The 16233-nt window shown below is 48.8% G+C and overlaps 1 protein-coding gene across 1 annotated transcript in view; it reads right to left on the minus strand.

Moving 5' to 3' along the window:
• Positions 1–2531: 2531 nt before the first annotated feature.
• The window catches only part of LOC140402546 (homeodomain-interacting protein kinase 4-like), an 87494-nt gene continuing 73792 nt past the window's right edge, over positions 2532–16233 (minus strand). Inside the window, exon 3 of the mRNA XM_072490397.1 lies at positions 2532–2832. Coding sequence (XP_072346498.1) covers positions 2653–2832 — 180 coding nt within the window. The 3' untranslated portion in view covers positions 2532–2652. The remainder of the gene's footprint in view (positions 2833–16233) is intronic.

Genomic DNA, 16233 nt, shown 5'->3' on the forward strand with positions numbered 1-16233 from the left:
AAGGTGGATACAGAACTGGCTAGGTCATAGAAGGCAGAGAGTAGCAATGGAAGTATGCTTTTCTAATTGGAGGGCTGTGACCAGTGGTGTTCCACAGGGATCAGTGCTGGGACCTTTGCTCTTTGTAGTATATATAAATGATTTGGAGGAAAATGTAACTGGTCTGATTAGTAAGTTTGCAGACGACACAAAGGTTGGTGGAATTGCGGATAGCGATGAGGACTGTCAGAGGATACAGCAGGATTTAGATTGTCTGGAGACTTGGGCGGGGAGATGGCAGATGCAGTTTAATCCGGACAAATGTGAGGTAATGCATTTTGGAAGGTCTAATGCAGGTAGGGAATATACAGTGAATGGTAGAACCCTCAAGAGTATTGAAAGTCAAAGAGATCTAGGAGTACAGGTCCACAGGTCATTGAAAGGGGCAACACAGGTGGAGAAGGTAGTCAAGAAGGCATACGGCATGCTTTCCTTCATTGGCCGGGGCATTGAGTATAAGAATTGGGAAGTCATGTTGCAGCTGTATAGAACCTTAGTTAGGCCACACTTGGAGTATAGTGTTCAATTCTGGTCACCACACTACCAGAAGGATGTGGAGGCTTTAGAGAGGGTGCAGAAGAGATTTACCAGAACGTTGCCTGGTATGGAGGGCATTAGCTATGAGGAGCGGTTGAATAAACTTGGTTTGTTCACACTGGAACGAAGGAGGTTGAGGGGAGACCTGATAGAGGTCTACAAAATGATGAGGGGCATAGACAGAGTGGATAGTCAGAGGCTTTTCCCCAGGGGAGAGGGGTCAATTACTAGGGGGCATAGGTTTAAGGTGAGAGGGGCAAGGTTTAGAGTAGAAGTACGAGGCAAGTTTTTTACACAGAGGGTAGTGGGTGCCTGGAACTCGCTACCGGAGGAGGTGGTGGAAGCAGGGACGATAGTGACATTTAAGGGGCATCTTGACAAATACATGAATAGGATGGGAATAGAGGGATACGGACCCAGGAAGTGTAGAAGATTGTAGTTTAGTCAGGCAGCATAGTCGGCACGGGCTTGGGGGTGAGAAGAGCCTGTTCCTGTGCTGTACATTTCTTTGCTCTTTGTTCTTTGTTCTTTGTATCAGAGATAGGGAGGTATGAGAGATAGACAGGTATCAGCGATAGACAGGTATCAGAGATAGGGAGGTGTCGGAGATAGGGAGGTATGAGAGATAGGGAGGTGTCGGAGTTATGCAGGTTATCAGAGGTAGTGAGGTATGAGAGATAAGGAGGTGTGAGAGATCGGGAGGTGTCAGGGATACGCAGGTGTGAGAAATAGGGAGGTATCAGAGACAGGGAGGTATGAGAGATAGACAGGTATCAGAGATAGACAGGTATCAGAGATAGGGAGGTATGAGAGATAGACAGGTATCAGAGGTACAGAGGTATCAGAGATAGGGAGGTATCAGGGATAGGGAGGTATCAGAGATAGACAGGTATCAGATATCGGGAGATATGAGAGATAGGGAGGTGTCGGAGTTATGCAGGTTATCGGAGGTAGTGAGGTATGAGAGATAGGGAGGTATCAGGGATACGGAGATGTGAGAAATAGGGAGGTATCAGGGGTACGGAGGTGTGAGGGGCAGAGGAGATAAAGGTGTTCAGATGTGTTACAATCAGCATTGGGAGGATGGGAAGGGTGTGTTTGTGAGGTCACAGTACACTGCATGCAATAATCAGCATCATGCGGATGCCGCCATTGGTTCTGGACACTTAACGTTATATCTGGTATCATTGTTGGAGGACGCAGCACTGTAAAATTGAGGTCATAGCGGGCACGGTATGATTGGCGCAGTAATCAGCATGGTATAATCGGTGTTCTACTCGACATGGTGTAATCGTGGTCATAATCGGCGTAACTGGACAATAATTGTCAGAGTAAAATTGGTGTAACAATCAGCAAGAAATGGATGTAATATTTGGCACGTTATATTTCGAGTAATAATTGTCGTAGTATATTTGGTCTATTTATCGGCACAGAAGAAACGCTACACTCATCACCACCGTGTCATCTTTGCCAATGTCTTCCATCTGCCCTCACCCTTTGGGGTTAAGTCCCGGGGAACTGGCACAGCACTCCCCTTACTCAAGAAAGTGGACTCCAGGGAAGATTATTCAGCTCAACAAACCTGATAGATTTTTCAAACAGTTTTATTAATAATACAGAATTGACAAGAGTGCATTTCAGGTTTCAACATTGAAAAACAGATCAAAGCTTTTTTTTCCCAAACCTCCCAAAAGTTTTTGCGTGGACGTCGGTTTCAGAAATGGATTTGATAAGCACATGAGACTCAATCACTTGAAACTGGCGACCTTTTATGACCGAAAGACCCCCCCCCCCACCCTTCAAAACCTCCTCTATGTTCCACACCAACATTTCCCAGGTCCCCAACTCTTTCACGTTCAGCTTGGCCTGGCATATTTCAGCACAACATATTTGAAATGGTTTTCGTAACATTCTCACCATGTGGTACTATTAACAAAATAATGCTTACAGTTAAGGATTTAATGACGGTTTATTTTGTGGCAAAGATGCAAGGCATTTGTCATATCGAAAAATCAATAGAAGGTTCATTTTGATTGGCAGAGGGCATGCTTTACTCGGCTGCTCTGGGTAAATTAACTAATGCTGGTTTTCCATATGCAGATAATTCTGATAACTGTTACTTCGTGGTTGTAATTCTTCATATTCAATCGAGACAGAGTTTGTGCTGTCAGGGCTCCAGGTCTCACTGTCATTATTTAACCATTCATTCTCGTAACTATCGGAGTTTTCAGAATCCTGTTGGTTTGCTTGAGCTCTCTAGGGGGAAGAATAAATAGGTTGCTATCAATACCATAAGACATAGGAGCAGAATTAGGCCATTTGGCCCATCGGGTCTGCTCCGTCATTCAATCATGGCTGATATTTTTCTCCTCCCCATTCCTGCCTTTTCCCCAGAACCCCTGATCCCCTAATTAATCAAGAACCTATCTATCTCTGTCTTAAAGACACCCAGTGATTTGGCCTCCACAGCCTTCTGCGGCAAAGAGTTCTACAGATTCACCACCCTCTGGCTGAAGAAATTCGTCCTCATCTCTGTTTTAAAGGATCGTCCCTTTAGTCTGAGATGATGTCCTCTGGTTCTACTTTCTCCTACAAGTGGAAACATCCTCTCCACGTCCACTCTATCCAGGCTTTGCAGTATCCTGTAAGTTCCTTCTAAACTCCAACGAGTACAGACCCAGAGTCCTCAAACGTTCCTCATACGACAAGTTCTTCATTCCAGGGATCATTCTTGTGAACCTCCTCTGGACCCTTTCCTAGGCCAGCACATCCTTCCTTGGATACGGGGCCCAAAACTGCTCACAATACTCCAAATGGGGTCTGACCAGAGCCTTATACAGCCTCAGATGTACATGTGGAATCCAACTCACTTAACCCACCTATGCCCCACTTGCATAGGCTCTTTACCTCCTCTTGACACCTTATTCGCCTGCCTATCATAGTGTCATCAGCAAACTTAGCTACCATTTGGCCCCTTCATCCAAGTCATTGATGTAGATTATAAATAGTTAGGGCCAGCCTCAGCACTGATGCCAGTGGCAACCTACTAGTTACAATTGCCAATCTGAAAAAGACCCATTCATCCCTACTCTCCTGGTAGTTAACCAATCCTTTATTTATGCTAATATGTTGCCCCCTACACCATGTATCCTTACCCTGTGCAGTAATCTTTGAGGTGGTGCCTTATCATTGAGACCCTAGAGTCTTTAAAGAAGTGGCTGCAGAGATGGTGGATGCACCAGATGTAGGCCGGAATTCTCCAGCTATTCGCCGAGGGCAGGATTCTCTGCTCCGCCAGCAGGGCACCCCCACCAGTCAGTTTCCCAGCAGCGTGGGGTGGCTCCAATGGGAATTCTCATTTATAGCGGCGGGAACAGAGAATCCCGCTGCCAGCGAACACCACACCGTTGAGAAACACGGCTGGGGGGGGGGGGGGGGGGGGGGGGGGAGCCAGGGAATCTAGGGAAATTCCCCAGATTCTGGAATGGTCCCAGTGGATTGCAAAACTACAAATATTACACCATCATTCAAGAAAGGAGGCAAACAGAAAGCAGAAAACTATCGGCCTCTCCTTGGTAAAAATGTTGGAATCCATTATTATAGCGGTAGTAGCAGAACATTCAGAAAATAAAAATACAATCGGGCAGAGTCGCCATGGTTTTGTGAAAGGGAAATCGCGTTTGACAAAGTTATTTTCTTCTTGCGCTCTTTGAGTTCCTCTGAGGATGTAGCAAACAGGGTGGACAAGGGGGATCAAGGAGATGTAGCATATTTGGATTCCCAAAAGGCATTTGATAAGGTGCCACATAAAAAGTTCCTGCTTAAAGTAAGGGTTCATGGCCAGGAGTAACATGGAGCGGATTGACTAACTAACAGGAAACACAGTCAGGACAAATTGGTCATTTTCAGGATAGCAACAATAGATCACCCCCCCCCCCCCACCCCCGCAGAATACATCCAGATAATCTGCAAAGGGATATCAAAAGGGTAAGGGAGATGGCCACAGATTTGGCAGTTGGAATATAAGGTGGGAAATGTGAGGCTAGAATCCCTAGAGTGCAGGAGGAAGACATTCGGCCCATCGAGCCTGCACCGACCCTTTGAATGATCACTCTACCCTGTCCACTCCCCCGACCACCCTGCCCTATCCTTGTAACCCTATAACCTCACCTGCGCATATTTGGACTGTGGGAGGAAATCGGAGCACCCGGAGGAAACCCACGCAGACACAGGGAGAACGTGCAGACTCCGCACAGTCACCCAAGGCCGGATCGAACCCGGGTCCCTGGTGCCGTGAGGCAGCAGTGCTAACCACCGTGCCACTGTGTCCTCTTTGGTAGAACAAAAAGAAAAGAAAAATAGAGGGAGACTGAAGAAAGCTGCGGTACAGAGGGACCTGGGTGTCCAGGTACATGAATCACACAAAGTTAGCATGCAGGTGCAGCAAGTGATTAGGAAGGAGAATGAAATGTTGTTTCTTGTTGCAAAAGTGGGTGGAATACAGAAGCAGGGCAGTCTTGTTGCAGCCGTAAGGTGCGACCACACCCAGACTATTGTGTGCCGTTTTGGTCTCAATTCCAGGAAGATGTACCTCTGTTGGAAGCAGCTCAGAGAAGGTTCACTCGGCTGATCCCTGGGGTGGGTCGGGCAGGTCAGGCCTGTACTCAGTGGAGTTTGAAAGAATGATCGGCGATCTCATTGGAGCATGCAGGATTCTGAAGGGGCTTTCCAGGGTGGACGCTGTGTGAATGTTACCCTTTGTGGAGGAGTCTAGAACTGGGGGTCATTTTTGCAGAGCAATGTGTCTCCCAATTAAAATGGAGATGAGGAATAATTTTTCTCTCTCAGAGGATCCTTAGTCTTTATATTCCCTACCCCAGGGAGCATGGATTGACAAGGAAGTCAAGGGTTATGGAGGCAGGGAGCTTGATAATGAGGGGGGATTTCAACACGGTATTGGATCCAGCATTGGACCGCTCCAGGTCCAGGATGGGTAAGAGGCCAGCGGCGGCCAAGGTGCTGAGGGGGTTTATGGACCAGATCGGAGGAGTGGACCTCAGGCCGGGGGCCAGGGAATTTTTTTTTCCCCCCCCACGTCCATAAAGCCTGCTCCCGGATAGACTTCTTCGTTATGAGCAGGGCACTAATTCCGAGGGTGGAGGACACGGAGTATTCAGCCATAGCCATCTCAGACCATGCCCCGCATTGGGTGGAGCTGGAGCTAGGGGAGGAGAGGGACCAGCGCCCACTGTGACGCCTAGATGCAGGCTTGCTGGCAGATGAGGAGGTGAGCGGGCGGATCCGGGGGTGCATTGAAAGCTATCTAGAGGCTAACGATAATGGGGTGCAGATGGGGGTGGTCTGGGAGGCGCTGAAGGCGGTGATTAGAGGAGAGCTAATCTCTACTAGGGCCCACAGGGAGAAGAAGGAGAGGAGAGAGAGGGAGAGATTGGTGGGGGAGATTTTACGGGTAGATAGGAGGTATGCAGAGGTCCCCGAGGAGGGACTACTCAAGGAGCAACGAAGCCTCCAGGCCGAGTTCGACCTGTTGACCACCAAGAAGGCAGAGGAGCAGTGGAGGAAAGTGCAAGGGGCGGTGTATGAGTACGGGGAGAAGGCTAGCCGGATGTTGGCCACACCAGCTTGGGAAGCGGGAGGCAGCGAGGGAGATTGGGGGAGTTAGGGACAAAGGGGGGAACATGGTGCGGAGTGCGGTGGGAATAAATGGGGTGTTTAGAGACTTTTATGAGGGGCTGTATAGGTCTGCGCCCCCGACGGAGGAGGGGGGGATGCGTCGATTTTTGGATCGGCGGAGGTTCCCGAGGGTGGAGGAGGAGCAGGTGGCTGGGCCTGGGGCACCGGTAGGACTGGAGGAGCTGACTAAGGGGCCGGGGAGTATGCAGGCGGGGAAGGCACCGGGGCCAGATGGGTTCCCGATGGAATTTTACCGGAAGTACATAGACTTGCTGGGCCCTCTATTAGTGAGGGCTTTCAATGAGGCGAGGGAGGGGGGCCCTACCCCCGACGATGTCCAGGGCGCTGATCTCGCTGATCTTGAAGCGGGACGAGGACCCATTACAGTGTGGGTCGTACAGGCCAATCTCTCTCCTCAACGTGGACGCAAAGCTGTTAGCGAAGGTGTTGGCTACCAGAATTGAGGACTGTGTCCCGGGGGTGATTCACGAGGACCAGGCTGGTTTTGTTAAGGGAAGGCAGCTGAATACCAATGTGCGGAGACTCCTTAACGTAATCATGATGCCTGCAGTGGAGGGGGAGGCGGAGATAGTGGCGGCGATGGATGCGGAGAAGGCCTTCGATAGGGTGGAGTGGGGGTACCTTTGGGAAGTGTTGGGGAGGTTTGGGTTCGGGGAGGGGTTCATTAGTTGGGTTAGGCTACTTTACGAAGCCCCGGTGGTGAGTGTGGCCAGGAATCGGAGGAGGTCGGAATACTTTCAGCTGTACAGGGGACGAGGCAGGGGTGCCCCCTATCCCCCTTGCTATTTGCATTGGCAATTGAGCCTTTGGTTATGGCTCTAAGGGAGTCCAGGAACTGGAGGGGGCTGGTCCCGGGGGTGGGGGGGGGGGGGGGGGGGGGCAGAGGAACACTGGGTATCGTTGTATGCAGACGACCTGTTACTGTATGTGGCGGACCCGGTGGGGGGGGATGCCGGAGGTGATGCGGATCCTCAGGGAGTTTGGGGACTTTCCCGGGTATAAGCTCAACGTGGGGAAGAGTGAGCTCTTCGTGGTACACCCAGGGGACCAGGGAAGGGGGATAGATGAGCTTCCACTGAAGAGGGCGGAAAGGAGTTTTCAGTACCTGGGGATCCAGGTGGCCAGGAGCTGGGGGGCCCTACACAAGCTCAACTTGACGAGGCTGGTGGAGCAGATGGAGGAGGAGTTTAAAATGCTGCCACTCTCCTTGGCGGGGAGGGTACAGTCGGTGAAGGTGACGGTGCTCCCGAGGATCCTTTGTATATTCCAGTGCCTCCCCATCCTGATCCCTACGGCCTTTTTTAAGCGGGTCAATAGGAGCATCATGGGATTCGTGTGGGCGAAAAAGACCCCGAGGGTGAGAAGGGTGTTTCTGGAGCGGAGTAGGGACAGAGGAGGGTTAGTGTTACCTAATCTGTGTGGGTGTTACTGGGCTGCCAATGTGGCGATGGTACGCAAGTGGGTAATGGAGGGGGAGGGGTGGCGTGGAAGAGGCTGGAGATGGCGTCCTGTGTGGGCACGAGTCTGGGAGCGCTGGTGACAGCACCGCTGCTGCTCCTGCCGATTAGGTACACCACGAGACCGGTGGTGGCGGCGACTTTGAAAATTTGGGGGCAGTGGAGACCATCGGTTCGTCCCGGGGAGAATGGATGGAGATCCTGAGCTGGCACAGGGCAGGAATTAGAAGGATGGGGGACCTGTTTTTAGATGGGACGTTTGCGAGCCTTGGGGCGCTGGAGGAAAGATTTGGGCTTCCCCCCGGAACTGCCTTCAGGTACATGCAGGTAAGGGCATTTGTAAGACGGCAGGTGAGGGAGTTCCCGCTGCTTCCAGCACTCGGGATCCAGGATAGGGTGCTCTTGGGGGTGTGGGTTGGAGAGGGCAGGGTCTCGGCGATCTACCAGGAGATGCAGGAGGAGGAGGAGACCTCGGTGGAGGAGCTAAAGGGTAAATGGGAGGAGGAGCTTGGGGAGGAAATAGACGAGGGTACGTGGGCGGACGCCCTGGGTAGGGTTAATTCTTCCTCCTCTTGCGCCAGGCTTAGCCTGATACAATTTAAGGTTCTTCACAGAGCGCATATGACAGGGGCGAGGCTGAGCAGGTTCTTTGGGGTGGGAGACAGATGTGGGAGGTGCTCGAGGAGCCCAGCAAATCATACCCACATGTTCTGGGCGTGCCCGGCGCTTGCTGGGTTCTGGAGGGGCATTGCGAGGACGATGTCTAAGGTGGTGAACACCCGGGTTAAGCCGAGCTGGGGGTTAGCACTATTTGGGGTATCGGACGAGCCGGGAATGCAGGAGGCGAAAGAGGCCGGTATTCTGGCCTTTGCGTCCCTGGTAGCCCGGCGGAGGATTCTTCTGCAGTGGAAGGATGCGAGGCCCCCGAGCGTGGAAGCCTGGATCAGCGATATGGCAGGGTTCATTAAATTGGAGAGGGTAAAATTTGCCTCGAGAGGGTCGGTACAAGGGTTCTTCAGGCGGTGGCAACCGTTCCTAGACTTCCTAGCGGAGCGTTAGGAGGTGGTCAGCAGCAGCAACCCAGAGGGGGGGGGGGGGGGGGGGGGGGAGGAGGGGGGGGGGTGTACTTTGTGTTTTCTACTGTGTTTATTATTGCTTAATGGGGGGTTTGTATATTGGGGGAATTCGTGATGTAGTTGTAAGATGTTTACTTATGTGTTCTTTGTTTTTCTTTTTTCTGTAAGGGTTGTTGAAAATATGTAAAAATTTGAATATAAATATTTCTAAAAAAAAAACCTTGAGAAACTCAAGATACTTCTGGAAGTTGCCAGAACAGCTCCATCACAGACATGGAGGCTGAAGGGCAGAGAAGATAAATCTAGAAAGTTAAAGCACATGGGATTGCGTGTAGTGTCTGGAGATGGATAGAAAGCTGGTTAGCAGACAGGCAGCAAAGAGTTGGAATAAATGGGTCTTTTTCTGATTGGAAGGCTAGAGGGGTACTGCAGGGACTCCAACTGTTCACATTATATATTAATGACTTGGACGAGGGAACTAAATGTATTATCTCCAGACTTGTAGATGACACAAAGTTGGGTGGGAGGGTGAGCTGTGAGGAGGATGCAGAGATGCTTCAGCGGGATTTGGACAGGCTAAATGCACATCCAGGTATTTTTTGATGGATGTGGGGCAACCCGCCTTCGTCAGACAAAAGTCCAGATTACTGCTCCTCCAAATTTGAAAAGAATGTAAGGAGGGAGGGAGTGACTCAAGACCGTTTGAAGCTTTGAAGTTAGAGACCTGGTTAAGGGGGAGCGGTATCATGTAAATATTATTGCAAGCACGTTTGGGTAAAGACTTGGGGGGGGGGGGAGTGTAGTATTAGGGTGCTTGGGACTGAAAGGGTTAATATGGAGGTGGGAGAATAATGCTTCCCACATTTGTTTTATTCATTTATGGGATGTGGGCGTCACTGGTTAGTCCAGCATTTATTGCCCATCCCTAGTTGCCCTTCAGAAGGTGGTGGTGAGCTGCCTTCTTGAACCGCTGCAGTCCGTGTGGTGTAGGTACACCCACTGTGCTGTTAGGGAGGGAGTTCCAGGATGTTGCCCCAGCGACAGTGAAGGGACGGCCGATATATTTCCAAATCAGGGTGGTGAGTGGCTCGGGGCGGGGGGGGGGGAACCTCCAGGTGGTGGGGGTCCCAGGTATCTGCTGCTCTTGTCTTTCTAGATGGCAATGGTCGTGGGTGTGGAAGGTGCTGTCTAAGGAGCCTTTGCGAGTTCCTGCAGGGCATCGTGTAGATGGGACACACGGCTGCCACTGCGCGTCGGTGGTGGAGGGAGTGAATGTTTGTGGATGGGGAGCCAATCAAGCGGGGCTGCTTTGTCCTGGATGGTGTTGAGCTTCTTGAGTGTTGTTGGAGCTGCGCTCACCCAGGCAAGTGGAGAGTATTCCATCACACTCCTGACTTGGGCCTTGTACATGATGGTGGACAGGCTTTGGGGGGGTGGGGGGGGGTCAGGAGGTAAGTTATTCGCTGTAGGATTCCTAGCCTTTGACCTGCCCTGGTAGCCACAGTATTAATGGTAACCCCCAGGATGTTGATTATTATTGTGGGTGATTCAGTGATGGTAATGCCATTGAATGTTAAAGGGCGATGGTTAGATCCTGTCTTGTAGGAAATGGTCATTACCTGGCGCTTGTGTGGCGTGAATGCAACTTGCCACTTGTCAGCCCGAGCCTGGATATTGTCCAGGTCTTGCTGCATTTGGGCATGGACATGATGTAATGGAGCCCCCTGGTGGTGGTAGAGCAATCTGGCAAAAGTCAGCATGAATATCGCTCACAGCCAGGACTGAATTCTGTTTATATCTGTGTATATATATTTATAGTTGTGTTTTATCAATAAACAGTTATTCTTCGGCCTACAATTCTCCAGGCCACTTCCTGAGACTCGTTACAAGCAAGACACAGGCAGGAAGGTGTCGTTAGGGTCACAAACAGGTCAGCCATGATTTGTTTGAAAGGTAGAGCAGACTCGCTGGGTCCCAATGGCCAAATCCTATTCCTATTTCTTTTGTTTTTATGGCCTCCACATCAAGGAATATGTCTCAGCATCCGCCATCTCATGTGCTCCCACCTCAGTTACACCTCGTAGAGATATGCAACTTCAGAATGGGGTGGCTGTGACTGACAGTGTGCAGTGTAAGAGGAACTCAGGTGAGATAGAGAAGGAGCAGCCTTCAAAACTGAGCCAATTCAACAGATGCAATGTACCTGTTATCCGTGAGGATCGTTAATATCTTGTTAATTACATTGTTAAGGGTTTTAATGTCAATTACATTGTTACAGTTAAGAGAAACAGGTGATTGTTATTAATTGTCTTACAGAACATATAAATAGGTGATAGCTGGGACACTAGGTGGAGGGGAAGGTGAGCTATTAGACCGAATAAATCAATGAACTCTCTTGATAAAGTGTTGGTTTCAGCTTTACCAACTGGCTTCGGCCCTATGGAGAAAGGCATTTAGGTTGCTAACAATTCTTTAGAGACAATTGCTCATACAGACCATAATCCATTGACATTTCTGGAGAAGCTTAAAGATCGAAATGCAAGATGGAATTTATTGCTACAACCATTCAACTTGAAAATTGTACATGTAGCGGGAAGAGAAAACGTGATTGCAGGGTTATCACGGCTCTCAGATGTGAAGGGGTGGAACATTCAAAATTGGGAAAAAAAGACTAAAATGGATGATACCAGTGTTTAAATTTGCATGCCTAAACATAATAAGATATGTATATAATTGAGTATTAGAAGTGATCATTGATGAGTAGTATTTAAAGTTGTAACGGCTTTTGGAAAATGAAGCCATATTTTTACTTTGCTGGTTTGTTATTTTAAGGGGGGCGATGGGATGAGTGTAGGAAACTTTTATGTATATTACATATCTGTTCCAGTAATATTTTTTAAAGCCCTGGTCTAACACACAGGTGATGTGTCTGTTAGGGCTGTAATTAAAGCATCGTAGAGTGAGATCATCATTCATTCCGCCCATGTTCTTGTTTATCTCTATTAGGTGAGTGGAATATTGTGTATTTTGGGATGGTCTCTGGGGTGTTGATAATTGAGGGGTTGTGTTGAACCTTAGATAAGATGTTCATGAGACAGTGAGTGGGATAGAGATGATGTAATTAATGGGAGGAGCCAGGTCTGTAACAACTAGTTTAGCTGTAGGGTTTTATAGTCTGACAAGGACAGAAGGATTTCCAGGTTGTGCTTGAAAGGATCTCTCTCTCCTTTTCTGAAAGTATATCTCTACACAATAGTACAGCAAGTATCCCTGTGTTTATTAACTTTATCTACAAATGGTTTTTGACCTGAAATGAGTTTTGCTCAATTGGAGATAGAGAAGGTATGAAATGAAAATGAAATGAAAATGAAATTAAATGAAATGAAAAGGTATAAGTTAGTAGTTCTTCCAGGTAAGAGCTGAGGTGAATTGAAAGATTGCAGTCGTTTAAATGTATTTGTGGAAATAAATTAGTTAGAACAGAGGATGATGCATGATGTAGATGTCCATTACCCAGTCCAGTACCAGCGCTGTATTGATGCCAATGTGTCCATTACTCAATCCAGTACCAACGCTGTATTGGTGCCAATGTATCCATTACCCAGTCCAGTGCCAGCGCTGTATTGCTGCCAATGTGTCCATTACCCAGTCCAGTACCAGCCCTGTATTGATGACAATGTGTCCATTTCCAAGTCCAGTACCCGCCCTGTATTGATGCCAATGTGTCCATTACCCAGTCCACTACATGTCCTGCATTGATGCCAATGTGTCCATTACCCAATCCAGTACATGTCCTGCATTGATGCCAATGTGTCCATTACCCAGTCCGTTGCATGTCCTGTATTGGTGCCAATGTGTCCATTACCCAGTCCAGTACTAGCCCTGTATTGATGCCAATGTGTCCATTACCCAGTCCACTACATGTCCTGCATTGATGCCAATGTGTCCATTACCCAATCCAGTACATGTCCTGCATTGATACCAATGTGTCCATTACCCAGTCCAGTACATGTCCTGCATTGATACCAATGTGTCCATTACCCAGTCCAGTACCAGCCCTGTATTGATGACAATGTGTCCATTTCCAAGTCCAGTACCCGCCCTGTATTGATGCCAATGTGTCCATTACCCAGTCCACTACATGTCCTGCATTGATGCCATGGGTCCATTACCCAATCCAGTACATGTCCTGCATTGATGCCAATGTGTCCATTACCCAATCCAGTACATGTCCTGCATTGATACCAATGTGTCCATTACCCAGTCCAGTGCATGTCCTGTATTGATGCCAATGTGTCCTTACACAGTCCACTGCAGGTCCTGTATTGATGCCAATGTGTCCATTACCCAGTCCAATACCAGTCCTGCAATGATGCAAATGTGTCCATTACCCAGTCCATACCAACCCTGTATTGGTGCCAATGTGTCCATTACCCAGTCCAGTACATGTCCTGCATTGATACCAATGTGTCCATTACCCAGTCAGGTCCATGTCCTGTATTGATGCCAATGTGTCCATTACCCAGTCCAATACCAGTCCTGTATTGGTCTGATGTGTCCATTACCCAGTCCAGTACATGTCCTGCATTGATACCAATGTGTCCATTACCCAGTCAGGTCCATGTCCTGTATTGATGCCAATGTGTCGATTATCCAGTCCAGTACCAGCCCTGTATTAAAGCAAATGTGTGCATTACCCAGTCCAGTACATGTCCTGTATTGATGCCAATGTGTCCATTATCCAGTCCAGTACCAGCCCTGTATTGATGCCAATGTGTCCATTACCCAATCAAGTGCATGTCCTGCATTGATGCCAATGTGTCCATTACCCAGTCCAGTACATGTCCTGTATTGATGCTAATGTATCGATTACCCAGTCCAGTACATGTCCTGCATTGATGCCAATGTTTCCATTAGCCAGGCCGGTACCAGTCTTGTGTCGGTGCCAATGTGACCATTACCCAGTCCAGTACATGTCCTGTATTGGTGCCAATGTGTCCATTAACCAGTCCAGTACATGTCCTGTATTGGTGCCAATGTACACATTACCCCGTCCAGTACCAGCCCTGTATTGCTGCCAATGTGTACATTACCCAGTCCAGTGCATGTCCTGTATTGATGCCAATGTGTCCATTATCCAGTCCGGTAAGAGGCCTGTATTGGTGCCAATGTGGCCATTCATCAGTCCAGTAATGGGGCTGGTTTAGCACACTGGGCGAAATCGCTGGCTTTTAAAGCAGACCAAGGCAGGCCAGCAGCACAGTTCAATTCCCGTACCAGCCACCCCGAACAGGCGCCGGAATGTGGCGACTAGGGGCTTTTGACAGTAACTTCATTGAAGCCTACTTGTGACAATAAGCGATTTTCATTTCAGTACCAGCCATGTATTGGTGCCAATGTGCTAATACCCAGTCCAAGACAAGCACTGCAACATCCGAGTCCAATACCAGCCCTGCAATAATGCCAATGTGTCCATTATCCAGTCCATTACCAACCCTGTATTGGTGCCAATGTGTCCATTACCCAGTCCAGTACATGTCCTGCATTGATGCTAATGTGTCGATTACCCAGTCCAGTACATGTCCTGTATTGATGCCAATGTTTCCATTAGCCAGGCTGGTACCAGTCTTGTGTCGGTGCCAATGTGACCATTACCCAGTCCAGTACATGTCCTGTATTGGTGCCAATGTGTCCATTACCCAGTCCAGTACATGTCCTGTATTGATGGCAATGTTTCCATTAGCCAGGCCGCTACCAGCCCTGTATTGATGCCAATGTGTCCATTACCCAGTCCAATACCAGCCCTGTATTGATGCCAATGTGTCCATTAACCAGTCCAGTACCAGCGCCGTATAGATGCCAATGTGCTAATACCCAGTCCAATACCAGCACTGCAACATCCCACTCCAATACCAGCCCTGCAATAATGCCAATGTGCCCATTATCCAGTCAGGTCCATGTCCTGCATTGATGACAATGTGTCCAATATCCAGTCCAGTACCAGCCCTGTATTGATGACAATGTGTCCATTACCCAGTCCAGTACATGTCCTGTATTGATGACAATGTGTCCATTACCCAGTCCAGTACCAGCCCTGCAATGATGCCAATGCGTCCATTACCCAGTCCAGTACCAGCCCTGTATTGGTGCCAATGAGTCCATTACCCAGTCCAGTACCAGCCGTGTATTGGTGCCAATGTGTCCATTACCCAGTCCAGTACCAGCCCTGAATTGGTGCCAATGTGTCCATTACCCAGTCCAGTACATGTCCTGTATTGGTGCCAATGTGTCCATTATCCAGTCCAGTACCAGCCCTGTATTGATGCCAATGTGTCCATTACCCAGTCCAGTACCAGCCCTGTATTGGTGCCAATGTGTCCATTACCCAGTCCAATACCAGCCCTGAATTGGTGCCAATGTGTCCATTACCCAGTCCAGTACATGTCCTGTATTGGTGCCAATGTGTCCATTACCCAGTCCAGTACATGTCCTGTATTGGTGCCAATGTGTCCATTACCCAGTCCAGTACATGTCCTGTATTGATGCCAATGTGTCCATTACCCAGTCCAATACCAGTCCTGTATTGGTCCGATGTGTCCATTACCCAGTCCAGTACAAGTCCTGCATTGATACCAATGTGTCCATTACCCAGTCAGGTCCATGTCCTGTATTGATGCCAATGTGTCCATTATCCAGTCCAGTACCAGACCTGTATTAAAGCCAATGTGTGCATTACCCAGTCCAGTACATGTCATGTATTGGTGCCAATGTGTCGATTACCCAGTCCAGTACCAGCCCTGTATTGATGACAATGTGTCCATTTCCAAGTCCAGTACCCGCCCTGTATTGATGCCAATGTGTCCATTATCCAGTCCAGTACCAGACCTGTATTAAAGCCAATGTGTGCATTACCCAGTCCACTACATGTCCTGCATTGATGCCAATGTGTCCATTACCCAATCCAGTACATGTCCTGCATTGATGCCAATGTGTCCATTACCCAGTCCGTTGCATGTCCTGTATTGGTGCCAATGTGTCCATTACCCAGTCCAGTACTAGCCCTGTATTGATGCCAATGTGTCCATTACCCAGTCCACTACATGTCCTGCATTGATGCCAATGTGTCCATTACCCAATCCAGTACATGTCCTGCATTGATACCAATGTGTCCATTACCCAGTCCAGTACATGTCCTGCATTGATACCAATGTGTCCATTACCCAGTCCAGTACCAGCCCTGTATTGATGACAATGTGTCCATTTCCAAGTCCAGTACCCGCCCTGTATTGATGCCAATGTGTCCATTACCCAGTCCACTACATGTCCTGCATTGATGCCAATGTGTCCATTACCCAATCCAGTACATGTCCTGCATTGATGCCAATGTGTCCATTACCCAATCCAGTACA

Source organism: Scyliorhinus torazame, chromosome 25 (genome assembly GCF_047496885.1).
Source record: "Scyliorhinus torazame isolate Kashiwa2021f chromosome 25, sScyTor2.1, whole genome shotgun sequence".
In the NCBI taxonomy this organism is placed as follows: domain Eukaryota; kingdom Metazoa; phylum Chordata; class Chondrichthyes; order Carcharhiniformes; family Scyliorhinidae; genus Scyliorhinus; species Scyliorhinus torazame.